The sequence below is a fragment of the Neodiprion virginianus genome, chromosome 7 (assembly GCF_021901495.1).
Source record: "Neodiprion virginianus isolate iyNeoVirg1 chromosome 7, iyNeoVirg1.1, whole genome shotgun sequence".
NCBI lineage: Eukaryota > Metazoa > Arthropoda > Insecta > Hymenoptera > Diprionidae > Neodiprion > Neodiprion virginianus.
Window position 1 is genome coordinate 22,032,927 of NC_060883.1, and position 27,947 is coordinate 22,060,873.

At 38.7% G+C, this 27,947-nt stretch overlaps 1 protein-coding gene and 1 long non-coding RNA gene across 2 annotated transcripts in view; one reads left to right on the plus strand and one right to left on the minus strand.

Moving 5' to 3' along the window:
* On the minus strand, window positions 1–27,865 carry LOC124309348 (lachesin-like). Its single transcript, XM_046772939.1, has 10 exons — window positions 27,707–27,865; window positions 22,322–22,416; window positions 16,728–16,834; window positions 14,619–14,804; window positions 9,285–9,368; window positions 7,108–7,231; window positions 5,415–5,552; window positions 2,782–2,901; window positions 1,191–1,361; window positions 1–730 (listed from the first exon to the last, which is right to left on the minus strand). The coding sequence occupies exons 2-10, from the start codon at window positions 22,389–22,391 to the stop codon at window positions 408–410; spliced, it is 1,323 nt and encodes a 440-aa protein (XP_046628895.1). The 5' UTR covers window positions 22,392–22,416; window positions 27,707–27,865; the 3' UTR covers window positions 1–407.
* The window catches only part of LOC124309350 (uncharacterized), a 69,413-nt gene that overhangs the window by 29,677 nt on the left and 11,789 nt on the right, over window positions 1–27,947 (plus strand). Inside the window, exon 2 of the long non-coding RNA XR_006909222.1 lies at window positions 9,247–9,388. This is a non-coding gene — a long non-coding RNA (uncharacterized LOC124309350). The remainder of the gene's footprint in view (window positions 1–9,246; window positions 9,389–27,947) is intronic.

Below are 27,947 nucleotides of genomic sequence, written 5' to 3' on the forward strand. Positions count from 1 at the left end.
CACGTGCGTGGTTATTAAAAAATCTAAAACTTCGGATAAATTTTAATTCGAACAAACTGCTCAAGTTGCAATAACAATTTCCCCAGATTCGATGACAAACGAAGAGATCGATGATAAATAGTATATGAGAATAATCGTGAATCACAATTATCAATGATATCGTCATTATTATTGTTATTATTGTTATTGTTATTGTTATTGTTATCGTTATAATTAATAATTAACAGACGAAACTTTACAGATTATACATATTATTGTGTTATCTCTCACTTTTTCTCCACCATAATCCAAGGCTGTTGTTTATTTATACATACATATATATATATATATATATATATTTCTCCTCTTGGATTGTTTCTCTCTTTTTTTTTTCTCTGCGTTCTCCTTTTCCCTCCCTCGCGTACGCGTCAACGCCACTGAAAATTAGCGGTAGACACGTGAACGAGAAGGGTCGCCGTCATGAGAACGTAGGTCTCGCGATTGACGGTCGACGAAGAGCCGACGATGAAGGTTGGCCGTTTTTTTGCGACCTTTACGCTCGTCGACGGGGTTGAAAAAACTGTGGGATTAGCCGCCTGGCCGTAAACCGTGTTGTCGATCGGCTGCAACTGCTTGGCGTCAGATTTTTCGAATTCGTCCGAACCGTAGACGTCGACGCCTGCTTCTTCATCCTCGTCGAGAAAACCGCTAGGCCAGGAAGCCGTTTGCGTTCTCGTCGGTCCCGGAATCTCTGCGGAAAATTGGCAGTTTTCTCTTTTTTTTCCTCTCTCTCTCTTTCTCTTTTTTTTTATTTTTCTTTTTTTTTTCTTTTTTTTTTTCTTCATCTAGTCGCGGAACGGATGGGTCGAAATTGCGCAGATGTTATCAAAAACAGGTAAATTCAAAAATGTGTAAAAGTCGATGGTTAGGAAAGAATTCTGAGTTTGGTAAAGAGAAAAAACAAATGTCAAATCGTAGGAATAAATAAAAAATACACTTTACTCGCGTATACTTTGAACTTTTCCATGGGTCCAATTTTCATAAATTATTCAAACTTTGTTTCGAGTAGACGAACTTTTGCGACTTTGAAATTTCTTTACTTTCACCACTTCATCGCTTGGCTGTAATTTCATTTTTCATCCCATTCGTTTTTCCGGGCATTTGATTCGTGAAATCGGATATTACGCGACCGGATATCGCCTGCCACTCACCGTACAACCGGATGCTGCTCTCCACCTCTCCCAACGAGTTCTTAGCCACGCATCTGTAAGATCCAACGTCTTGGTGGTGGAAACTCCGCACAGTCAGAGTCATCCTGATCTCGAATGCCGATTTTGCTACCGTCTGCACGTCGTGACGATTGCTCGATATTATCATCGCCCCTGGATAATCGAAATCGGCTTTGATTAAGCGGGCAGAAATTTGTCGGAAGAAAAGGGGAACTGAGAGAAGGTTCCAAACATTTCGCTGAAGCTGATCTTGTCTCAGGATGTGAGTGAAAAATTATCAAACAATACGTGATTGTATGAATTTTTTCATTCGCTGATTCCGACGGATAATAATAGCTGATATCGTTCGTTAATGAATTTCGAAAAAATCATAAGAGTTACGTTTTGTTCTTATTGCTGAATTATAACTCGATCGTTTATTTTTAAAATTACAACCGTATTTGCCAAACATACTTCGCAGGATTTTACAACATGCCGATAGAAACCGAAAATCGAAATACCGTGAAGAGAATCGAGTCTCCGATCTAAAACCGAATTACCGATTATTCAAAAAAATTTATGTAGCTTAAGATTTTTATCGCATCGATAAGACTGATCAAAAATTGTATACTTTGAGTCTTCGGATCGTTTAAGATGAGAATTCCATTGTTTTATTTACCGATTTCTCGAGTACGGTTAAAATCACTTTGAACCCGACTTGGAGCGGTTTTGAGTGACTTCGAGCGCAGGATTAGAATATGTCGCAGCTGTAACAGCGAGTTTAGAAGTGCATAAACAGTCTCTCGATATAGCTGCTGGTATCTACCGCAAGTAAACTTCGACCGTGCCGATCTTTTAACGATAACAACTGTAACTTGTCGGCTAAGTTCCAAGCGGGGAGGCGAGTCCGTGTCTAATGACTCTGCGAGAATTGCACTTGGGACTAAGGCTGAACTAATACGAATTTAGATAATACGCCCCGACCCAGTTAACAACTGTATCGTACTTGGATTGAGGGTTTCTTGAGGCTTTTGGGAAAGGAAGGAAGGAAGGAAGGAAGGAAGGAAGGGGACGAAATCGTCAAACCGAACCTTGCCGATTTTGGAATTGGATAGCGAAGATTCATTCTTTCAAAAAAAAAAAAAAAAAAAAAACAAGAAGGGATCTGTGTCTTTTTCTACGAACCGACTTTCAAAGCACTTTCTTCGCGAAAAAGAAATCGAAAAATCGAGAAACCAGGAAATGGATCGTTACGATCGAAACGTTCGTCTTTTGGAAAATTATCGGTTTTAAACGTACGAAGAAAATTTGAATTGGATCTTTCCGAGCTGCTACGAAAAGAGAACGGATTACTTGAATTTGCCAAATATATGCTTTTTTTTCGTTTGAAAGAAATGCTGCTTGATTCCACGGACAAGAAAAGAAAATGGTGAGAACAATAATTTGTATAATCGAGTGAAACGACATCTGTTTGGATTAACAAAAAATTTCTTTCGTCATGTAATTCGAAAATTCGACAATTTTTCTTCCATTTCCCTTTTTTTTTTTTTTTTTTTTTTTTTCTGTGGTAAAAAGAATCGGTTAACCATCTTACCGTTGTCCTTGATCCAGTAATTGATGGACTTTGGCGAGGCCTCGACGAAACACTCGAGTACAACGTCGGTTCCGAGTGGAGCGCCAACCAGTTGATTCGGCACGTGTATCACGGGGGGAACTGATGAAAAAGCGAGGTAAAATTCAGGGGTGATTTAGCGACCTGGGAGAATGAAGTAGCGAGTCGCTTGCAGGCGGCAAAACGTTTCAAAGGATTAACCTCTGCGGCGCGATTGTTTTCGCAAAATTTTTAACCCATCCTCGAGTCAGCGAAAAAGTTTGCCCCGCAGCACAATATTTTAAGGTACACCTGGACCAAATGCTCCAAAAATAATAACCCACGGAAAAATAATCCACGCATCATGAATAAAACAATACATAGCAAAAATAACCCGTGAAGAAAATTTTATATTTGAAATGAAATTTAATTGAACTAAATTCAATTTTAGTCGTCTTGGATCATTTTTTTTTTTTTATTATCAGTCATTTTTGCCCAAGGTTCATGTTATCTTTCATGTTATTTTTTCATGAGTTATTTCCTTCTTGGGTTATTATTGTTTGTGTTATTTTTGTCATTGGTGATTTTTAGCACAAGTCATTTTTGTCCTGGGTTATTTTTGTTGCGTATTTTTTTTGGGAGGGGGGGTGTTATTCTCATTTTGGGTTATTTTTTACATGAGTTATTTTTATCTTGAGTTACTTTTGTCATAATTCATTTATGTCATCGGTTATTTTCATTCGAATTATTTTTGCCTTGAGTCATTTTAGTCACGAGTTATTTTTATCTTGGATTATTTTTATTACGAGTAATTTTTCTCCAAGTTATTCTTGTCTTGAATTATTTTTGTCTGAATTATTTTCGCCTTGGGTTATTTTTGGTTGACTTTAGTCTGTATCGTTCACGACAGGTAATTTTTTTAAGGGTTACCTTCACATCGCATATATATTGAGATCAGTCGTCATAGTTTAATCGGCCGAACCGAAGCCGCGATTTACGCGCCGATGGTTGGGTGAAAATTGATGCTAATCGACTGCCGACGGTTTGTTTCACCGCGTATAGTAAGAAGAGCGATCTTAACGTATCGATTCTTAGACTTTGTTCCACGCAGGAGTTTAAACGACTCTGCAACGCGTCTCGGCTTCACTGCAGGCACTTGTAGAACTTAATTGTACATACATATACCTAAGCTCTTAACGAGCACCGCCACGACGGCAAGTTTTGAAATGAATAAAGCGAAGGAGATTGTACAACTAATTGTAAAAGTGAAATTTAATAATATTCAAAGCTAAATATACTCGTTGTACTCGGAGACAGAGACGCGCTTGCGGCATTCCGAAAGAGAATTGAAGGGAGAAAGAGAGAGAGAGAGAGAGAGAGTGAGAGAGGTAATTGGCACATTACGAGCTAAAGAGAACCGACCGACCGAGTTAACTTTAAATAACCGACTGGAAAAACCGAGGACAATTGTCTCCGTAAAAAACGCTGCAAGCTTTTAGTCTGGCTAATTCTCCTTTTAGCTTAAGATTATAATTAGCCTTTCTGTAAAGGAATAGCAGGATTCTTAGTCTCGGGATCGATAAAATATTTGCAAACACGTCGCGATTGAGGATGAATATAATTGTTAGAAAATAGAAAAAATAAAAAAAAAAGCGTTTAAAAAATATCTAGCGATGTTATTTTTCCAGTTTGATAACGAACACGAATGAAACAGCTTCCTTAATTATTGCGCGTGATAGAAATAAATCTGATCAAATTTTAACAAGACGAGCTAAAATTGGTACTGACAATTTGAGAAAAAGTTTTATCGTATAAGGAACGTTAAAATTAATTAAACTCTGATGTTTTTAATCTAATTTCTTTGTTTTTATGCTCACTTTTCTCGTTTACCGGTACTTTGAAGTTTGCAGAACGACTGATGAAAACAAAAAAAAATTTCACGGGATGTATAAAAATTCCTATAGTGTAGAAAATGAGTTGAAAAACATAGGAATGGAATCAAAAGCTCTAAAGTTTTATAATTTTTAAACGCTCTCGTCTTATTAGTTGAGATTCGTTTTAATTAAATAAATACGTATAGCAGGGTGATCTTAAAAAAGATCATTTTTGAATTTTGACCGGCTCGCCCCCCAAATTGGCTCCACATAATTCGATAGTAATTCCCTTTGATAATTCCTAATAGCGAATTCAATACGGTGAAACAAAATCCCAAAATTCACTCAATATTGCCGCATTGGATCTACCATTTTGAATTTTGTAATTTTGAGTTCTGATTCGTAATCAGCGACCCAAGAAACCCCGCGATACCAAATTTCATCTAAATTCGTTGGATAAATTTGATGTGCCTCTGAAAGGTTTGAATGAGATCCACCCTCTTTGGGGCACGAGTTAGAATTGAGATAAAAATCTGAAAAAATGTTGGAATTATTTTTCGAAATATGTGGAGGGTGAGCCGGTCGGAATTAAAAAACATTCTTTTTAAGTCTGATTCGAGTTGACCGTCATTGATACAATAATAATGTATACGACATTTTTGGACATTTTTGAAAGAGTTTTTCATCTTTCTATTAGTATCCTTACGACTTTTGAATCGATGACGATGTAACCTCGCATTCATTATCGACGAATTTACTCACAATGAACGTTTATGATGACCCTTTTGCTGACGGTCGGAGGAACGCCGTTACTCGCGATGCAGAGATAGGCGCCCATCTCGGCCCTCGAAACTTTTGAAAGCTTCAAAATCTCACCCTCGTATTGACTCACTGGCATATCTGCAACAAATCTGTGTGAGTAAGAGGAGCGGGAGAATGGGGAGGAGGAGGAGGAGGAGGAGGAGGAGGAGGAGGAGGAGGAGGAGGAGGAGGAGGAGGAGGAGGAGGAGGAGGAGGAGGAGGAGGAGGAGGAGGAGGAGGAGGAATACCTCCAACAGGTCTCGGGAGGATATAAACACGAGCGTGTGCAGCGGGAGCGAAGTCAACCTTGCAAATTATCAATCATGAAAACTGAAACTGTTTAGCAACTGCTTAGCTGCAGCTCTCCCCCCTGATCGAAGTTCGAAACCACACAACGGCCAAAGTTTACGCTATTATATGTGTACATATATCGGTTTGACATTGAGTCCCGAGTCTCCTGTTTGTTGAAATTTTTTCTTAATAAACAAATAATCAGGAAAATAAATAGACAAACAAGTAAATCGAGAAAACCGCACGAATTTCATCCACGTCTGTGAAAAATGGAGCGTTGAAAGCGAACAAATTTTCATTTGTATACATTGCAAAATTGTTGTATTGAAAACATATGTAAATTAAAAATTAATATTTACCGACGGTTTAACGATACGTGTTATAAATTTCATTCGATTCAACCCTTTGAGTCGCACGTTATTGTGCTGAGTCGAATTTTGTATCGAGATAATATTTTGTGGTTTTTGAGGTCGCTGATTACGAATCTGAAATCAGTTTTTGTAAATTCTAGATGGTAAATCCAACATGGTGGACGAAAATTTATAATTTATCAATTTAATCGAATACGATAAAAACCTCTATCGACAGATTTTCGAAATAGTTGTTTGGATTCGATATAATGAATTTTCAAAATCTGATTTCAGATTCGTAATCAGCGATTACAAAAAGCTTGTATAATTTATGTAAAACATGTACACAAGTAGAGAAGTAACTTTCACGGAAATGAATTATTCCTTCAATTTTCACGATTTCTTTCGATCGATTTGTTTCCAACAACAACAATTTAAATTATATCGCAACAATTAGTCCCGAGTATTGAAAACCTGTCAGCGTACTATCAGAAATAGCTAAAAAAAAAAAAAAAAGAAACCGCGAAGAAATATATCGAAAATTTCTCTGAACATACGAAACACGGAGATAGAAAATATCCGGTGGTAAGAATTATACTTAGCATTAAAGCTCAAAAGGTTAAAAAAAAAAGAACCCCCACGACTTCATAATACATGATAAACTTTCAAGTTATTCACTCGACCAAAAAGCAACCCGAACGCGATTCTATAATTTCATTCTTCCGTCCAAGTATCAGATTTCTTCTTCTTTACGACACACTTTCTTCGGATCTTTCCTCTTCCCAGTTCCTTCGTTCCAACGTCTTATTTTCGATGCACGATCGGGAAGGATGTCATGTCGGAAACTTGCACGCGGCGCAACAAAGGGAAGAAAGCGAGCTTACGCCAGACGTACACATATGTGTTATTTACACCTATTCATCCATCCGTGTGTGTGTTACATACATCATAGGTGGATGCGTCGCACCGCACAATGCGGCATGTACGCGGATCGTAGACAGGCGGGTACTTACTGCGCGTCTTTTGAATCGGTATACCGCCGGGAGTTGGTTCCCGAAGGATTATATCCCGGCCGTCCTCCCGTCGCCATATTACCCTGGGCGGCGGTGTTCCTCGCGCTCTGCAAGTCAGCTTCACCTTCGATTCGAAACACACACGGACACACACGCGCGGGTGGGTCAATCAATGGTAATGAACGATTTGATAAAAATAAATAAGAATTAAAACACGCCTAATATGCTCGAAAAGAAAAGGTGGGAAAAAGTTCTTTTTCTGAAAAAAGAAAGAAAAAAAAAAAACAAACGGCATTTTCGTTTCTCGCCATTAAAAATGTCAACGATTTTTCATTTCTTTATTCTTTTCAACTCTCTCTATCTCTATCTCTATCCTTCATTGTCTCCCCCTTGTAGCTCAAAAGATCAGAAGAATATATATATGTATATGTGTATACGTATAAAGGAACGTAGAAACGAATCGAGAAAAGATAAAAAGAAAAGAAAAGAAATACCGCACGAACTGTGAGAGAATTGAGTAAATTTAGGGGAAAACCGTGACGTTTTCCGCGTTTGCTTTTCTCAAATAGGGAAAAAAAAGGTGATGCGAAGGGTCCTCAAAACGAGATACGGAAATGTGTGTGAAATTGTGAAAATTGTGTTCGGTAGCGGGTTTGAAGCTCGTTTATGTATAAAGAAGGCACGGGCAGAGCGAGTCTACGCAGGTACGAATTTTACCACCTTCCTTGATGCACAAGTTCTCGCTTTGGCCAGCGGGGCCCTCCCCTTCTTCTTTTCCATCCCTTTTCACTTCTTTGCGGGGCGTATCTTCTTATTTTTCTTTTATTGCACGTACGACGGGTGGGTACACCTCTCGCCACTCGATCCTCGTCCTCTAGACTTCCTTTTACACACACACACATATATATACATATATATATAGTATATACATATATATATATATATAGGTGGGTGTTTACAGGTGTATTTCCGTCGCAGAACGAAACCGCAGGACTCGAAGAGGTGTGCGAACGAGACGTCGTCGCGTCTTTTACGTCTTTTTCTAATTTTCTTCTCTTTCTCATTTTCCTTCCTTCCTTCCTTCCTTCCTTTTTCTTTATTTTAATCTGATTTCCTTCCGCGAACCGTCTCCGTCACTTTGCGTGGGCGTGTGTGTGTGTGTGTGTGCATAAATCGTTTTCGCGGGTGTTTACTTCCGAGTTTGTCTACTTCACGGTGCAAGTGTGACAGCTTTTTTCTGCGCACAGAGTAGATACGTATCTAGGTATGTGTGTGTGTTGTATATATATGCAAGTTGAGGGGGGATTGAAGTTCCGAATTTTTGATGTTTCAAATGCGCCTAATTCCGGGTTGTTTGGTTGGCGAAAGTTGAAGTGGTGAAATCGTAACTTTGAAGAAACAGCAAAGTTTCTAATGGTCGGAAAGAAGACGGATCAAAGTTCCGAAAATTCAAGTTACGATAGAGCAAAGTTCCGAAAAATTAAGTTTCGATCGAGTGGAATTCCGACAAGTTTATTCAACTAGTGGGTGTAGAAAATGAGAAAAATCGATAATCAAAATGACCAGGATTCCAAACGTAAAAATATTGAAAATCCGAAACAAAGAAAGATCAAAGCGGTAAACGGAACTGCAAATCTTGGATAATTCGGAATTTCGATGTTACAGATTTTTTAATCTTCTCATTTGCGCACTTTCGGAACTTTGAGCGTCGGGTTTCGGACCATCCGAAACTTTGATGTTTCGTCGAAGTTTGATCTCTTCGTTTCACCACCAAAAAATTTGAAATTTGGCGTTTTCGGAACTGTGCAAATTCGGAATTTCAACCACGCCCCATGCGAGTGAATTCAGGGTTTGGACAGGGGTTGAAAACCCGAGTATAACCTTCGTTGTAATCTTGTTACAGGAATTATACGAACAAATTAACTTGTAAGGTGAGAGTTGAGCCGGGAAGATTTTTATACCATTCAATTAAAAGAAAAAAAAAAAACTATAGAGAAACACTATTATTATTAGCACTAGATGTTAATTGAACCGAAAAATCGAAGAATACGCGAAATATGAATCGTTCTCATGATTTTAGTGAAAAATTAATGAAAAAAAATGTTTCAATGATTATTGGGTCTTTTTTTTTTTTAACAGCATGCAATTGAAATCAGAAGGATGACGTATTTTCTTACCTGGCCACCTTCTCCGACCATGACGTCACCCGAAGTTTCCTCCGGGACGAAATCCGGCGGAACAACGATGTTCAAACGGCCTGTCTGAGAGAAACGGATCATAGGTGAGTGAAGAATACGTCGATACGTGTGTAAAATGGATGATTGAAACCGTGATTATATAAAATGAGGTGTACGTTTACAAGTGTAAGATTTTTTGAAACGGTTGATTGGTCAAAAATCACAAGACTCCAACAACATGAATAACAATCTGGAAACGTACGATGTTGAATTGACTATTGATGTAAACAAAAAAAAAAAAAAAGGAGAAAAACCTGATCCGCAAATTGGTGAAAAATAATCTTTTTTATAAAATGAGCCTGGTGGGGCGAAATTGAACGTTTCCACTGAGTTATTAACAATATTTTGAGAATGTTAAAGCTTTATTTTTGTAAGCACCAGTCGTATTTTCTATTCACGTGTACGAGAATACATCTTTGCAACTTACGAATGCAACGATTGAATAAACAAAACTCAAAGCGCGATTATGTTTCAATACTATGGGTGAAAGTAATTCGATTTTGGCAATAATCGTATGATATATGTGCACCTCCTTAAATAATTTTCTTCAAAGAAATTCTCTCCACCCCGTCGACGAATCTTCCGGGAACTGTCAAAGAGCGAGGTTTATAAATCTCCTCTTTCTTTGGGTGAGCGTGGGGTGAAAGAAACCCTCGAGATTTCTTAAAGGAAAAAGATCTCAACCCTCCCTCCGACAACCAAACTCTCGTAGTCTGTAGACACAAGTCGAGTCTTTGAAGTGTGCACTTCCTGTCGAGGAACCACTAGACCCGAGTGTGTTTCTCGAGTGGTGAAAAAAACCTTCGCATTGCACACACGGGGGGGGGGGGGGGGGGGGTGAAAATTGCAGAGGAATTACAGAACGCGATTCGCCCTAATCGTAGCACCAGCGTAGAATTTTTTATTTTATTTTTTGCATCGGTTGGTAAAAATCTTACAGTGGCGAAATCTCCTCGGACAAAAAAATCTCCCCAATACGATCTTCGGTATAAAATACTCCCGATGAAAATTTTCCCCTATAAATATCTAATTTACCGTTGCCCAAAGGTTAAAATACTGTGGAGGTGGGATTTTTTCAAAGGGCATTTTTTCCAGGGGAATTTTTTCAATCGGGCATTTCTTGAGGGGGGATTTTTTGGATGAAGGGAGATTTTGTAGGGGGAATTTTTTCAATGTGGGATTTTGTCCAGGAATTTTGTTTCAATGAGAGATTCTATTCGGGTGAATTTTTTCAATGGGGGATTTTATTCGGAAAATTTTTTTAACGGGCGATTTTATTCGGGAGAATTTTTTCGACGGGGGATCTTGCCCGATGAAATTTTTTTCCAGGGGGATTTTTTCAGGGGGGATTTCATCCGGGGTGATTTTTAAAACGGATATTGCGGATGATAAGCGAATTTCCGAGATAAAACGGCGAATCGAAGGGAGTTTTTGGACTTACAGATTTCGGCGGGAGGAAATCGTCGAGTAGCTTTCTCTCACGGGGGGAAATCGGGGGAATATTCGCGGTGGTAAACGGTTGAGGATAAGACGAGGATGAGGAGAAGAAGGGGGAGGAGGAGGAGGAGGAGGAGGAGGAGAAACGAAGGGTGCGGGAAAAAGCTCGTCTACAATCGGTAATCACGCCGCGAGGGGCGAAAAACGAAGGCTGAAAAGCTCTGAAGGCTGAGCTTTAACTTATGTCTAACGGAGGGAAAATAAGAGACTGTTATGAGGGCGATTAAAGGCCGATTGAACGGAAGTTAGAGACCGACTGCTGCGCCAGAGACGCGGAGATAATGAAAACAGGAAATAAACGCCCCTTAGAAAGCGAAGGCATCGAATCAAATCTGTACTCGGTACAAATCGTTGACTAGCAGGAGAAATTCTCCTTCGTTTCAACCATTGGCAGTCAATTTTAGTAGGAATTAATTATCCGTTCTGGGTGTGAGAAGTAGTTAATTATCATCGCATCAGATAGATTTAGATTTTTTATAACAGCTTACAAATCGAGCTAGAGTAAAGATTCTTTTTTCTTTACAAACTTTTTTTCATGCGTCTGATTTTGTTTTTTCTTCTTTTCGTTTTTATTATATTTTTTCTTTTTATATACTTGAGAAAACTCGCAGTTTTCTGAAATTTAGTATTTTGCATTATTTTAATTGTCAAAGAAGAGAAACAAAACCTTCTTCTCTAGGATTATATTTTTATTCTCGGATGTTGATGCGGCAATTGTCATGACAACTTTACCGCGATTGACAGAATGGGACGGACTTTTTTATCCGTATTCGATCGAGTTTGAAATTTTTGCCCGTCATATTGGATCCACCATCTTTTATTTTTCAAATCTGTTTTCAGATTCGTAATCAGCGACCCCAAAAACTTATAATTTACGTTAAACTAGGAACAACAAATTTGTGAACAAGAAAATATTTATACCTTTTTTGAAAATAAATATACAAAATGAGAAAAACACAATTGCTTATTTATAAAAATTAATTCAGAGGAAAAAGTATATGACGGAATTAACGAAAAACGAGGTATTGTCGATTCTTTTTTTGGCAATTGCAACGCAAAATCAGTTTGTGAGGTTTTGTGAGGTTGATGAGAAGTAAAAACCACTGTGCGCATATTACCAAGTGCTAAATTTGCGGTAAAAAAAAAAAAACCTTGACATTCGGCATGTTTATTTTTTGCAACAAAATTTTCATCCCTTCGTTTGACAGTCGAAACCTGCGCCTTCGCCCTCTCCGTGAACGAGGAATTCGGGTAGAGGCGGGCACGCGTGACGTAAGTTAGATTTCGTGACACTGCAGCCAATAAACAAGGCTCGACGGAGTTTACGCGTTGCCCTAGACATTACGCAGCTAGGCGAGGAGTGTAACCTACGAGCAGGGGTTGTCTGGTTATATCGAGGGGGTGATTCATTCGTTACCACGCCGTTCGCTAAATTTCCGATATCGCTGGACCACTCGCTGCTGCTGTTGGTGCTGTTGGTGCAGCATTCCCTCCGCGAGAAAGACACGGTCTTGGCCCGAGAAGCCGAGCTTTGGACGCCCCCGATAGTTAATAGATTACAACGACGCCGCGGGCCCGTAAACCGTTAAATAACTAATCGCCGATCTTCGCAAAATCAATAGCCAACCTTTCTTCTTTATTTTTATTTTCCTTCGTTCCTTCGCACAGGTCGGCAAAGAAAAAACATTTCATATCACGAGCGTGGGATGTTTTTGATCGATATTTTTGCTATCGAATGTAGTGAATCCAAAAATTACTTTCGTTTTCTTCCGTACAGTACAGTGTTGTTGCAAGATAGAAGGTTTCTGCATAAAAAACAAAAAAAGTATAACAACGACGAAGAAACCAACGTTTAGTTACAACGAACTAGAAAATGTTTCTAATAAAATTGAACAGACAATTTTTTTCATGCAACGTATTTGACACTCCATGTTCGTTCTTTTTGACTACGAAATCTGTTCTTCTCCGAACATGCTTCCGCTTTTCATTTTCTCTTTCCCTGATTTTATTTATTCTTGAGTCTCGCTCTGATACATATTAAATGAAAATAAGAAATCACTTTTGCATAGGATTCTTAGGATCAAGAATAAAATATGTGATATCGAATCAGAAGGGAGGTTCACTCGAAATGAAACTCTGCAAACACGAGTTCAAGAAAAAACCTGACGCGATGGAAATTTTCGAGTATTTTTCCCGGTGTCGGGGAGTAAAAATCTGTAAGAAACGGTATGCAAAAACCGGTACAATTTTTTCGTTGCAGACCTGTGTTTATTATCCAAGTTGGCGAGAGACCGGGAAAACCGGGAACAGTCGGGAAATTTGGCCTGTCGAGAAAAGTCAGGGAATTATGATGAACCATGGGGAAAAACGTAATTTTGTTTCACAAATCAAATTTTCAAACTCCGTCTATACTTCGTAAATTCAATTGAGCCAACTTTCGAAAACGATATCGTTCGATTTTTAATTATTCGTTTAAAACGAAGCAATACTATGCGTTTTTTTAGATCAAAATTTATATATTCAAGGTGCACAACTTCTGGAGCTTTTGGTCATAAAAGTTGCCTAACATTAACCAAGTTTCGTGGGAAAAAGTGAGGGAATCCTAAATTTTTTTTACGGGAAAAGTCAGGGAAAAGTTGGAGAATTTTATTTGAACAAAATTGTTGCCACCCTGTTATCGACATTATCATTATTATTATTAATATTGTTATTGTTATTTTTATTACCTTTCCATAGATTTTTGATCATCCTCACATTACTTACTGCTCGTTTTACCATGCTCCAATTTTTACGACTGGTTTAAAAAAACTTTTCGAATAAGAAACCTACAAAAAAATTGTTCAAACGATACCAGATGAATTCATTGTCAAACTGTACTTGTCGGAATCGCGCCGCTGATGATTTCGTATCGTTATTCTCGGAAATTTTATTCAGGAATGATTTTTAATCGAATTGACGTGATTTGTCGAAATCAACACAAAATCTAGATATTCTTTTCCTCTGTATTAAATAAATTACACTGATACTTATTAAACCGGATAGAATATTTTCAGCCTCAGAGATATTCTCGAAATCTAAACGAATATCCATACCAAAATATACCTTTGAACTATTCTGAATAAATCGCTTCTTCTAATCAAATGTTCATCGAGTGTAGAATCCATTGAGTAAAATTACCTATTCGTGTGGGATTTCATTCGTTGTTTACTGTGTAATAGAACATTGAATCGCTGCGTTGGACATCGATTTGAGTATTGAATTATTCAAGAGACAAGGAAAAAAGAAAACCAAAGAAAAAAAAAAAAAGATCACCCGAACCCTCCTCACTTGTGTACAGGGATAAATGAAGCGATGCACGTAATCTCAGAATGTATAAAATATCTGTACAATCGGGGTTTTCGAATCGTCGAAAAAAAAAAAAAGGGAGAATCCCCGATAAAGAGGGATGAAAATCAGCAGGAGGGAGTGAAAGGAAAAAACGCAGTAACAAAAAAATGCGAAGTAAAGAAAATAGAAGAGAGAGAAAAAATAAAACTAGATTACACAGAGGGGTGATACAGGGTCGTGGACAAAGAGAAGATTAGCTGCGCTCCGCGTTATTAGAAAAATACACAAACCCTGGGGCGAACGATCAAAAGCCCGGCGCGGCCTTGTTAAATGGCGCTAAAGCGTCGTTAAGCGTCGTTGGGCGTCGTTAAACCTTATTAAGCGTTATTGAATGATATTACATGTGCCGCGAGTTAAGGGACGAGGAAAGGGACGGGAGTCACGGTTTACCTGGCTTTTCATCGGGTCCGTATTGACTTGACACATGTAGAGACCCGCGTCCTCCATTTGTACACCCTTTATATGCAAGCTCCACGTTGAATGATCGCCGTGCGACACGGATATGCGTGGATTATGCGTTATCACGTGGTCGTGAATGGCCTGAATCGCTTTCGTGTCCGCCTTCACCCAGCCCACCTGAAACACACGAGACATCCTCAACGAGCATCGGTTTTGCCACTCGAAACGCGGCGAAAAAATATGCCGATGTTTCCCCTTATTATCATTATCATTATCACTCTACACAGCTTAGCGAAATTTGTCATACTTTCAAAAGTGGTTTTTTCTCCGCTTTCGTATACCCTGGATAATTATTCTTCGTTAGTTCCGAATGATGTTTTTTTTCCTATTTTCTTTTTACAATATTCTTTTCATCGACGTAAATATACGGAATGTTTTCGAGCGAGCGAAGTGGTATGTTCGGTTGCCTACCACCAAGGGGAACTAATATCGGTAATGCAGACTTACCGAGCGATAATATCACCGTAGGCAAGTTTTATAATCTTTTAACGTGACTCCGGATCACTCAACTTTTAAGCATAAGTTATAAACAACGAAACAACTGCTTCCACAAATCCACACAACTTGGCAACACGGGCTCTGTTCCAGCTCTGACTTGCGAGGACTTTAAACGCGCTACTTTACCGACAACTCGTATCGTTATTTTTTCTCCTTTGCGTTAGGCAAACCAACTATTTATTTTTTTTTTTATTCACGCAGCACAAATTGTGCGTTACTATCACACGATGTTTATTTGTTGTTGGTGAAAACGAAAACTGTTGAATCGAACGGCAGGCAGTTTGATCGTAAAAAATTTGTTAGTCATTTCAATGCACCGTAATTGAAGCACTTAATTAAGCTTGAAAAATTTTATCTACCGTTGCTGCGTTGAAACTGTTCAAATTTTGCTATGAGAAATATACTATACGTTGTATGCGAATCGCGGTGCAATGGCGCAGGGAATATCCGACCGATAGCTGCAGTATTCTCCTTACTCTGCATCCCCGATCCCGATTCCACCCCAACGCCCAACGCCGGAAGAACGTGCCGAGAGAGTGAGAGAGAGAGAGAGAGAAAGGGAGAGACAGGGAGAGACAGGGAGAGACTCAATCCCACTACCGAGATAGGCGCCGCAGCCGACCGAGCATTGTCAATTGTTTTCCACTTCCTGTCACCACTATGTCCGTTTTAACCGACAATATTCGATGATAACTTTGTTCGGCATGACTACTCAACCGTGGCTGTCGATGGAAAGCGAACGCGGACTATCTGGTACCGTTTCTTTAACGAGAGCCTCAAATTTATGCCGATTTTATTTCTTTTTTTCTACAACCGATCAGAGTGGACGTATATTTTTGGGTGTCAGTTAGCGATAGTGCGAAAAACAAAAAAACAAAAAAAATCAAACCACGTTAGTTGTTAAATGGCAAAAATACTGTAATCTAATAATCTTGTTGTGTAAAGAAATATTCAAAGCTTGTAACATTTTTGTCATTATTCAAGTTTTTCGAAAGGCAGGGAATCTTTTTTTTTCATTCCAGGTGCATCGAGATATCTCAAAATCGTTGAATTTAAAAAAAAGAAATAAAAATATATATAGAAACAATCACACGTTTAGCGAGGAATTCGCGACTGGAAGATTTAAGGAATAAGCAAGAAAATTAAAAATTCCAAACTGTGTTTGTTGAATTCGACATCCCCCCCAAAAAAATGTAGATTCGAGTATAAACTATACGAAGTTAAAATTCGTTTAAAAAATAAAGCAAGCCCCGCTTAAAAGCGATCGTTTTAATCGGCGAACCGATTTTCTCCAATTATGAAACTACAAACAAGCGCGTTTCAATCCCCATAAAAATGTAGATTCGAGTAAACACTAGAAGTTAAGCTTCGCTAAAAAAAAAAAAAATACAAGTCCCGCTTAGAAGCGATCGTTCCAATCGACGAACCGATTTTCTCAAATTATTAAACTACAAGAAAGCGCGTTTCAAACCCCATAAAAAAAAAGAAAAAAGAAGAAGAAGAAGAATAGTTTTAACCCTATTGAAAAGTCGAGCTACTTACCCTATATCCACCCAGATAACCAACGTGACACGTAAAGGTGGCATCCCTGCCGATCGGAACGGTGACATTTGTGATCGGCTTCAAGAATTCGGGTTGAAATGCGCCTCCTGTGGGTGAAAACAAGGAATAAGATTTCGAGCTTCAACCTTTCTCCACAGCCAAGTATAAATCGCCGCCGCGATTTCTCGCTTTTCTTCTCTTCCAGTAGCTGTTATTCTCCGGCGAATTGACGCGTGAACGAGTGCTCAAGCAGAGCACGTGGCCGAGTCCCGACTGACCGTCTGACCATACGCTTGCTGTGACTACTTCGCGGTGTGCAGTATCAGTGAAAACATTGCGCACGAGTTCTTGATGCCAGACGATTATTGGCACATGTGTCTCGGTCCGTGGATGCGTGAAAATTTTGTCAGACGTGAAACGAACAGCCTTTCCTTTATCGCGGCTTCGCGACGCGTAAGTGAAGAGAGAAATCTACAGCGAAAAAACTGCAACATTCGTTCCGATTTATTAAAAACAATTGTTATTTCAATCGATTTAAGGACTTATTGGACGGATATATTCGCAATCAGATGTGAGAGTCGGTGAGAATATTGAACACTTCGCGATGAGATAAGAAGCTGAACAACAAAAGTTGATGAGATGATTCTTTTGAATATTGATCGTGACAAAAAGTTGCTAATAAATTGTTTGAACAAAAATTTGTTCAACAAATCTTTGGTGAAGCTTTTTTTTTTGTTTCATATGAAATGAATTCATTGATTTTTCTGAATAGATGTGATTTGTTTTGGAATTTTCCGTGATTTTGAATCATTATGTTTTCCAAAATTTTCTTACGCTCTATTTACGAAAGTAGTCGTTCCATGTCAGAAGACTTCTTCGGTGTGATGTGTAACCATTTACGGAAAACTGTCCAAAAATTAAGAAATTTTTATCTATCTTTCAAAATTCTCAAAAATGGGTTTTTTCTTTTTAATTGCCATAAATTCCAAAAAAATTAATGGGTCGTCAGAAACGTCCGTGAATTTATTTTACGTGACATTGAAAAATTTGACTAGAGATTCGTTACACGTATTCTTGTTTAAGCAATTTATTAACAACTTTTTGGCATTATTATGATTAAAAAACGAAGTATCTTATCATCTTCGCAGTGATCAATTTTCGTCAAATTTTCATTTCATCGCAAAGTGTTCAATATTCTCACCGAGACTCACTTTTGGTTGGGAATATCCGTCCAATAAGATCTTAAAGTATTCCCTGCACGAACCCGAATATTTTACAATTTACTCATTTTCATCTAAAATAAAGTAGAAATACATGCCATTGAACTAGAAAAATTTCAAGCCAAGTTACCGAACATTTGTTAAAAAATTATGACTTTAAAAAAATCGTTAAATTTATACGGCACTTTACGCAGATGATATGCCGGTCACATTTCTGTCTAATAATTTATGTACTAAATAATTCCAGATGTCTCATACAAACTGCCCTAAACGTGTAAGGAATTCTCAAGTATCCGTAACGACGTTGAAAACAGGGGATCACCGAATGTTTAACGAAATAATAATAATAATAATAACTTGAAAAAATGTGACAAGTAGAAGAATTTTCTTAACCGCTATTTTGTTACTTATTTTCAGGTGTAATAATTAATTATAACTTTACAAATAATTGGAAACGTGCCCTACTTACGACTATTACAACTATAACGATTGAACGACGATTCTAAAAAATGTCGCGCGCTGATCGTTCGTCAGTCACAATGCTGATCTGTGAAAATATTACGTGTATAATTGACTGATCCGACAATCGAGTAGAGATTACGAAGGGAAAGAGAGGGAGGAACACGAAAAGTTGCGTCTCTTGGGGAGAAAAAAAAAAAAATTGATCCGGCTTAAAGGACGAAATTCGGGATATTTTGAGCTTGCGAGGAACTTTGTACGATAGGCTGTAAGACACGCGTGAAATAAGCCGGGCACGATATTGTTAGCGGATTAGCCGTTGCTGGGAACAGGAAGGAGGGAAAAAAAAAGAAAACAGAAAAAAGAAGAAAGTAAAAGAGAAAAAAAAAACAGAAAACGAGGGAGATGTTTCAATTCGGCGAAGCGTTTCGAGCGGGACGCTCGTCGTCAAGGAAAGAAGCTACCGGATGAACAGGAGCAACAGAAACGTTCAGACTTTCAGACAGTCTCACGGGAAACACGCTTAAGCGATAATCACCGTGGGACCGGAAGCAAACCAACTGAGAATTCAGACTCGTCGGACAGGAGCCGAAAGCTCGAGAGATCTATTTGTTTATTTTTATCATTCTTGCTTTTTTTTTTTTTTTCTATCCACACAAAAAATAATACAAGTTTTTAAAGCAAGAAGCAGAAACTTATCCGATTGTGTTTGACAATTATACGAAGCAGTCAATTGTGTACAATTTTTGAAAGGAAATTTGAGTAGTTTTTAATGAAAATTGAATTGCACGAGGTACGTTTGAAAGCTGTAGAAATTTTTAATATCATCTAACGAAGCTTCTAAGATTCTTTGCTTACCTTTTCAGTAAAATTTTCCCCCCAATTTTTCATCCGCTTCAATCGATTCAACTCTTTTTTCAATACAAATTTCGTACAATTTTTCATTTGTCTAGAATAAATATTACGCCAATTCGTGCTTGCAAAAAACGTCGTTTTATTTTGGTCAAAAAAAAAATAAATAAATAAATAAGTAAATAAATAAATAAAAAAAAAACCGTCTACCTCGTGCCTTTCGCGAGTCCGGTAAAATAGTTTCGCGAAAACTTGACTAGCGTCGTATCAGTGTTTTCGAAAAATTGGATCAACCCTCGTATCTCGCGACTGAAAATTCGTCAAATTTCGAGCATCGTTGTTTGAAAGAGGTGTTCTAATTTGCCGTTTAAACCGCGAATCTGGGCGGCATATCGCTCGGTTAAATCCCGCGTGAAAGTGGAATCTGCGACAATGATAATATCACAAGGCGAGTGACCCGTTATTCGGGGAAGAAATTCATCCCCCGTTGAATGGGGATGTAACTTGAAACGTCCGTTTATGTATACATACATATATATATATATATATATATATATATACACAAACGCCATGAAAAAATCAGGCGGAGGGCGGTTCTCCCCCCTCCCCCACCGTTCCTTTTTTTTTTTTTTTTTTTTTTACACCTTCTTTTCCTCCTTTTCCACTTGAGCTTTCACTCGCTTTGTGCCCGCTACATCAACCGGGACTCGAGTAAATACTAAATTTAATCGGAGACCGCGTGGGAACGAGATCAAAAATATAACAGATGGGTTTCTCCTTCTCTCTCCCTCTCTCTCTCTCTCTCTATATATATATATTCTCTCTTTTCCTCTCGTAATTCTAGGCCAATTTTCAATCGCTACGTGCATACACGAACCCCTTTTACATCCCCCCCCCCCCCCCCCCCCCCCCCCCGGTAAGTGTAATTGAGACCCGCTGTGCGAACCCGTTTTACCCCGGAGTGCAACTCGTGCGATCGCACGCGTGCCATAATAATTGCCTACGTGCTTATAACGCCGTTGCACCGGCAGCAACATTCCCCGATGCTCTAAAATGAATATCGTTTCTCTGTATATTCGTGTGGGTTTATGTGTTCAATGTGTATGCGCGACGGTTATACGCGGACAAATATTCCGTACGGTGTTTAATTTCGATACCTGAAATTGTTCGATGTTTACCTTTGCGTACCGACACTGATCGACGCCTCAGTCCGTGTTCAATTTTCGCTTTCTTTTTTTTTGTTTTTTTGTCTTATCGAACAATAGCAAATATTTAAAAAATTGTTATTTCGTTCCGTACATCGCGTCGCGCTTTAGATGAGTGTAGAAAAAACGGAGGAGGATCGATTCTACCGATCTATGGATCAGTTGTAATACACGACAAATGTTACGCGAAATATTTGTTTTTTTAACACTCGTTTTTTGAATTCGAAATTTGTATGGAAAAAAAAAAAAATAATAATCTGGCACGAATTATTTTACAGGAAAATTGTTGCACGGAATATTTTTCTGCAGGAAAAATCTTTTCATAGAAGATGTTCCGTAGAACATTTGTTCTGTAGAACTGATCAAACCGTATGAAAACAAAAATAGAACAAAAAAAACGACACCCTTATTAATTTCATCGTGTAAAAAAATAGAACCGTCAATTTTGACCATGACGTTTTGAAAAAAAAAAAAAAAAAAAAAAAAAAACAAACAACAATCATCACTTCCATTCGTCGAATGTGAATTACGGTAGATATTTTTTTATACCTTAATTCTGACTTATCCGATTGGTGTTGAAGTTTGATGCGGAGATGAATTCATGCATAAATTAAAGAAGGAAAAAAACAGATGTTGTTGTTCTAAAATTGTCATACTTTCACCGACAAATCACTGATTATCGTATTCCTGAATAAATTCAAAATCCACAAGATTCCTGGAAAATGTTTGCAATCCGTGTTTATTGAATTTCACTGTTGCCGCAAAGCAAAAAAGTGATCAGTTTTGGAGAAAAAAAAAAAAAGAAACGTAAATTTCTCCGACAGCAATCCGTCCTCATCTGTAAAAATCGTCCGATACCGATCCGCCGATAAATTTCTTTCATTCGTTTTCTCATTCGGCTTTCAACGAACGATACGAACGTATGTATGGGTGAGTGTAACAAATGAGATTCGATAGGTGACGAAATGAAAAAAAAAAAAAAAAACTTCCGCGGATTGTCAGATCGAGGTTTTGTCAAAGTTGGAAACTTTTTTTCGTACATATAAACGGGACGAGCTGTCGTACGGTAAGAGAAGCAGAATAAGAATAAGAGTGAAAAAAAAACAAAAACTATATCTGCTACGTGTACGAAGAAAAAAAAAAAAAATTCAAGAATGAACCGAGAAACGGACGAAAGAAAAAAATAAATAAAATAAAGTAACGAAAAGAATTGGAAAACAGTAAAAGCGAAAATGAAAATAAGATTAAAAAAAACTTTTCCGAAGAGCATTGATCAGCTGCCGCAACGCGACGCGACGGCATCGGCGAATCGCAACGTTTTAGCGTTACGTATCGAGGTACGTGTATATATACACATATATGTGTTTGTATGTATGTATGTATACGTATAATATATAGATGCAGAACCGAGTTTATAGAAATATTTTCAAGCACAATGATCATTTGTCAAACGTCAGTTGGACGCGCGGTGGCAGGAAAGGAATTGAAGCGAAGGAGCAGGAGGAGGAGGGGGAGGAAAAATGAGGCTGAAATGGGAGGACGTCGAGGGCGCACCGAGTCTCTTCCAGAGAATATATGTAAACACGTATATATGTATATAATAATAAATATCGTTGAATCCGCGTGCCGTTGCGGAAAGGCGAATAATAAAGGAATTTCGAGTCTTTGCAGTTTCGCCAATTTCCGGTTTTACTTGTATTTCAGGAAATTAGGTATACGGTTCTTGGTATCACAGCATTATTCTTGTTCCTTATGCCAGTCTGGCGTTTTTTTGTTTTTTTTTTGTTCTTTTTTCTTCGAACGGAAGTTAACCGGACGCGTCTTCCAAGATTGTAAATAATCGAAAGACCGCACTTACCGAAATTATCCTTCGGGTATATAAGCAGTGTTATCAGCATCGCGATCAGTCCCTTCTTCCGGTCCACCATTTTGCCGATCCAGTCATCGATCGAGCTGAAAAATACATAGGATACCGATGTTTTCAAAAGTTTGCGTTTACGAAAATATCGAGGAGGATTTGTCGCGTGAAAAAAATTGTTTAAATTTTCAGACACGTGAAAACGCCGCGGGTGTTTTTGATATTCTTGAAAATCGCATATCACGGGTCGTTTGTTTCCAGTTCCTGATCCGAGCTTGAGCCAGGGGGTCGACTGACGAAAGATAAATAATAAGAGAGAAAATAGAGAAAGAGACGATGAACGGAGATGAAAAGATTCTCGCTGTACGGGCGAGGCCAAGAGGCAAAGCCACAAAATTGACAGTGATTAATATACGAAAATTTATATTACTATGTTTCAGGGTGAATACGGTTCTTGTAAATGCTTCGTGAAAAAAGCGTAACAGAAATGAAGGAATGGAGCGTAAGGGGGGGAAAAAATACATTAACAAGGAACCTGCGGGATTTCCCTAAAGTTGATTATCATCCAATGCAAATATCGATATTTTTTATAGTACTGTACAATTATGGTGATACGGTTTACAAGAAATTGGCTTTACGTTCTCAAGCAAAAGTGATTCTCGTCGACGATATTGAATACTTTGTGATAAGATAAAAATTGGATAAGATATCAATGACTACAGAAGCGATGAGAAAATTGAATTTTAATAATAATAGTAAGGCCCAAAAGTTATCAATGAATTGCTTAAACAAAACGTTACTTAACGTATTATTAGGGAGTGTTTTTGTTTTCTTGTTTTTAACCATGCGAAATGAATTTGTTGATTTTTCTGAGTACACAGGAATTTTTAAACAATTTTCTCATTATATTGAAACGTCCGTTTTCGAAAGTTTGAAATTTTGAAAAACTGAGGGAAAATTGTGAATTTTGGATTTGTTTTTGTAAAAACGTTGCACGTTACAATTGAGAATATGTCGTCGGATACAATTAATAGCGATATTAGTTTACAGTTACCATTATTTTCATATATCTTTTAATAAAAAATCAACGGTCCAATCTTCATTTTGTTATTTTTAGTAACAAGTCTATCCAGGTTAAGTTAAAATGCTATTCGCGATATTCAAATTCCGTGACATAATCATCGGATCCCGGAATCGACATTTGTATCGTTAAGAATCTTTTCGAAACGGTCGGCAACGTCTACTTTGCAAGATATCGTTGAAAAGATCATTATTCCAACAACCATTATCTCGTTTTCCTATGAATATCTATGAACTTTGTGAAATAATTGCGACAGTATTTCCGTTAAAAAAAAAAAAAAAAAAATTGAAACGGCCATAAGCGCTGTGTTAAAAATCCAATTTTCAAAAATTCGTTTTCGCCTTTTCGGTCGGTAATCTGGTCTGATATTCAACGAGAGAATTCACTTCATTCCTATTAACAATCAGTCCAAATCTCATATACAGCCAAGTACTTCGGACTGACCAAAGAACCACATTAACCGTGAAGATAACGAAAATTTTCAAATTTTTAACAAACTTCCAACAATTTGTAGCCACCGACAATTAAGATCTGTTTTCATTTATGATTCGTTTAAGCCCTGTGTCATCAACTTCTGAATTCCACCCCTTAACCGACTTCTTCAAACTTGGCTTATACAACCCTATGTTCCTGAATTTTATTTTTATTTTCTTCTTCCAACCCCGTCAAAAATTTCGTCACACGTAACAGGCTCGTTTCTCCATCCTCCAACTTTCTTTCTCTCTTCTCAGTCAGACACGTGGTTTCTTCTTTCTTTTTTCATTCCAAAAATTCGTTGCGTCTAATTCCTCGATGAGAAATGTAAGCGTATAAAAAACATTTCAATCGTCCCTGCGACGATGGCGGAAAAGCGAAGCGCGAGGGATTGAAACGGGGACGATGACGGTGAGGAGGGGGGCGGGGGCGAGGGGGAATTATTCCTCGATTATGCACAAGATCGGCTGTGTAAGAGCCGCCGCGAGACGTTGATTAATTAATTTAATATGTTTGTCTGATTGAAAGCAGATGCTGCCCCTTTCCCTTCCACCTCCTCCTCCTCCTCCTCCGCCTCCTCCTCCGATCCCATTTCATTTCATTTTCCTTTTCCTCTCTTTCTCATTCTTCATTCTCGGCTTGCACCCCGTACTTATTATTGGGGGGGGGGGGGGGGGGGGAAGGGAGGGGACCGATCCGACGAATTCGAACAACCACCGACCGAGAACGTCCCGCAATTTTCAACCCTCGGTTTATCTCCTCTAGGGGTTGTTTCGCCTCTCTCCCTCCCTCCCACCCTCTCCCACTCTGGCATACTTTGCAGACGGCCACAGCTTACCGGCTGTCTTAGCCGGTCGTCTGTCTCGGATTCTGCATTCTAACGTCTAACTTTCAGCAACTGCGTCAGATCCCGGATAACTTCGCACGGTGAGGTGGGGGGGGGGTGGGGGGGCGAGATCCTCACCCCTCTTTTGCCACACCCCCTTTTACCGCCTGCACGCAGTCGCGACTCGATTTTCCATCCACCCTGCGTAGTTCGTTTTGCACGGTCTTGTTTTCTACTTGTTTTCTGAATTCGCTTTCTTTTTTTTTTTTTTTTTTTTTTTTTTTTTGTTGTTAAACGTCGATTCGACGAGCGTTCGACATCCGTTAGCGTTTTTTTTTTCATCCCGTATGATTACCACCGAAAAGGGAATTAATTAACGAATGAAAATATTCGTCGCAGTTCGTCGAGTCAATCGTGGAAACAGCTGCCGCAACATTCGGTAATCCGACGTCGTAATTTCTCAAAGGATTATCTTCACGCCGTCTCAACCCTCTCGATTCGTCACTGTTTTTCGATGCAAAAACGGCGGATGTAAGAAGAACCTCGGTAGGAAAGAAAGGGGCGGGGGGGGGGGGGGGGAAGAAAGAGAAGAAGCGAATCGATCGCGAAAACGATCGTTGGTGAAAAAAATTAAAAATGTGGCTCTCTGATGAGTGTCGTGTTAATTTTTTTTTTTTTACCCCAAATCGATCAACTCTTAGTTACATTTGCTATAAAAAAAAAAAAAAGAATCTCCCAATCTGAAAACGCTGAAACTCGTTTTTTCTGGCCTAATACGGAATTTTGACTGAAACAAAAAATTTAGGGTCGAATCAATTATCACTTGTAAAATATGAGAAAAATATTTTTCATTTGACTGATTTTGTTTTGTTTTTTTTTCACTCTTTTACTTCAGATCTTTCTCGCTCTCTGATTTTCGTTCTTTTTTTTTTTTTTTAATTTACCTCAGAAGAGAGGACAGGGAATTTCAATTCCATAAATTTCAAAGGGAATTCCAGAAGTGAATTTTCACCAGAATATTATACGTATGTATAATATATATAATAAACGAATATATATATATATATATATAATGTTGTGTGCTGATATTTATCCGTATAAACGGAGAGATAAGGTGGTGAGGGATCGCTTACTTCTCGCTTCGAGGGTAAATATTATGACGTTAAGGCTTCTGCAAGACTGAGTTATATACAAATAATAACGTCGTTACGCTGAAACTAATTAGCAGGTTTATTGTTTGGAAATACCGTGAAAGTCGTACCGTTTTCTTTTTTTTTTTTTCTACGCACCAAAAAGTAAAAGAAGAAAAAAAAATCACACCGACCAACGGAGTATTCGTTTTTTGTTTTATTTTTTGTTTTTTTTTTCTCCAAATTCTGTTTATTTTTTTACCCCCATTCCTCTAAATTTTTATCCGTTTCTCCAGAAGCGAAATTCTGCGAGTGGAATGAAAGTTGTGGTGCGAAAATGAGAGTCGGTTTTTTTTTTTTTTACTTTTCTCTCTTCCGACTCAGCTTTGCCTCTCCACGGCGAGATCAATTTGACGAGCGAGGTGAAATTTTTCTCGACAATGCGTCGCGACGATTACGAAACAAGAATAACGATAAGCAAGAAAAAAAAAGATGGAAAAAAACATGGGGAACCGAGCGGGTTTCTGAAATATTCGAACCAATGAGGAGAGTAAAATTGGGGTGAATAAAGAGAAGAGAGAAGAAAGGAATTTGAAGAAACGACATCGTTTTCGGAACGTCTGTCTCCCTTATATCTACACCGTGCAGCAGCAGATACGTGCGAGTCGAGGAGAGAGTGAGTAGGAATGGGGATCTCTCGCCCGCTCCGTTACTCCAGACGTCGTTTTATCCGGGCAACTGTTATCCATTCGTCTCTTAGAAAACGAGTTTGCAAATCGCTCGCAACGACGACGATACGAGAAATTTCCGTTGGTTTCACCGCGCCTTTATATCTACCATATGCACGCATACACATGTGTGTACATATATGTATATATAGACACGTACAGGAATTCGAATGCACACACATCTGCCTCCGCGTTTCGTTTCCTACGGTGAAAAAGTTTAGTGGTAGAGAAAACTTTTCTAAAGTATCTTCCTTACTCTCTCTCTCTCTCTCTCGCTCTCTCTCTCTCTCTCTCTCTCGGTTTATGTCTCGGCCGGTTGCGGAACAGGCCGAGAGAGATAGAAAAAATATATAAATATATGTAGCCAACCTCGCGGGAAAACTCTATTCTACCCATTATTTTTCATTCTTTTCGTAATTATGAACTACGGGGCAAAGTTCTTCCGTGTATCTTCCGCACGGTTAATTAGCCGGATAGGATCATACGAGGTGCTTTAGCATGCGTGTTCGTTGTTGCCATTGGCTGTGCGAATGATCTTCTTTTGTTTTTTTTTCCTTATTTTCCAACCGCTTTTCTTCACCCTGATTACAAATTTTTAATTGTCCGGGTATTACTGTTACTATTATTATCGCTGTTGCTGGAATTTTTGTTATTATTGTAACCGGTAAACAGGGATCAAGTGGAAAATTTGACGCGACGCGGTACGACGGGTGCAACTGGGTGAGAAGGGGATGGAAAGCAAGGTTTTGGCGACGACGAGAACGAGGATCGGAAGCTTGATTTATGCGTCCGAGATACACCCTCCGCACTGCGAACCTAAGGAATATTTTAATACCGTGAAATTGGGGGAGAAATATGCGCGATAAATGATTTTCTAAGACGAGTAAGCGAGAAGACGAAGAAGATTTAAACGAGTAGAGAAAATTTTGAAGCAAGACGCGATTTCACTTTTCCGTTCGTTGATCGGAGCTTTCGCACTGATCGTTTTCGTACGCGGATACGTAGGGAGAAAGTTCGCACTCGTCACTTTACGCCGCGACGCACTTGCGATGAAATCTGATCACTGGAAGATGAAAATTCGACGACGACAGCGAATCCCGAAATTAATCGAACGAAACGATCGTGATTGCGAAGAAGGGAACTTACATGTCGAGGGATTACGATCTCGATAATCATTTCAGCGGTCTGGGGTTGTTAAACCTGCGTCTCGTTCGGGGGTTTGGAAACTGTGTAAAGTTGCCGGTTTAGGGTACGCACGTGACTCTAATGACACCCTCCGAGTTTGAGCGGTGCGTTTTCATTGAGGTTTGCCGTTCGACTGTCGGAGCCTCAGCATCGCGGAGGGTGCTTCGTGCTTCCTCCTCTCTCGCTTTACACCCCCGGCGGT

What these genes read in the sequence shown, in the direction of transcription:
- LOC124309348 (XM_046772939.1), bottom strand. Translation starts at nt 22,391, where the DNA reads ATGGTGGACCGGAAGAAGGGACTGATCGCGATGCTGATAACACTGCTT. An exon ending in TGGTCGGAGAAGGTGGCCAG is followed by an intron (nt 7,232 to 9,284) that starts GTAAGAAAATAC and finishes TTCGAATCGAAG; the next exon opens with GTGAAGCTGACTTGCAGAGC. An exon ending in ACCGATTCAAAAGACGCGCA is followed by an intron (nt 5,553 to 7,107) that starts GTAAGTACCCGC and finishes GATTTGTTGCAG; the next exon opens with ATATGCCAGTGAGTCAATAC.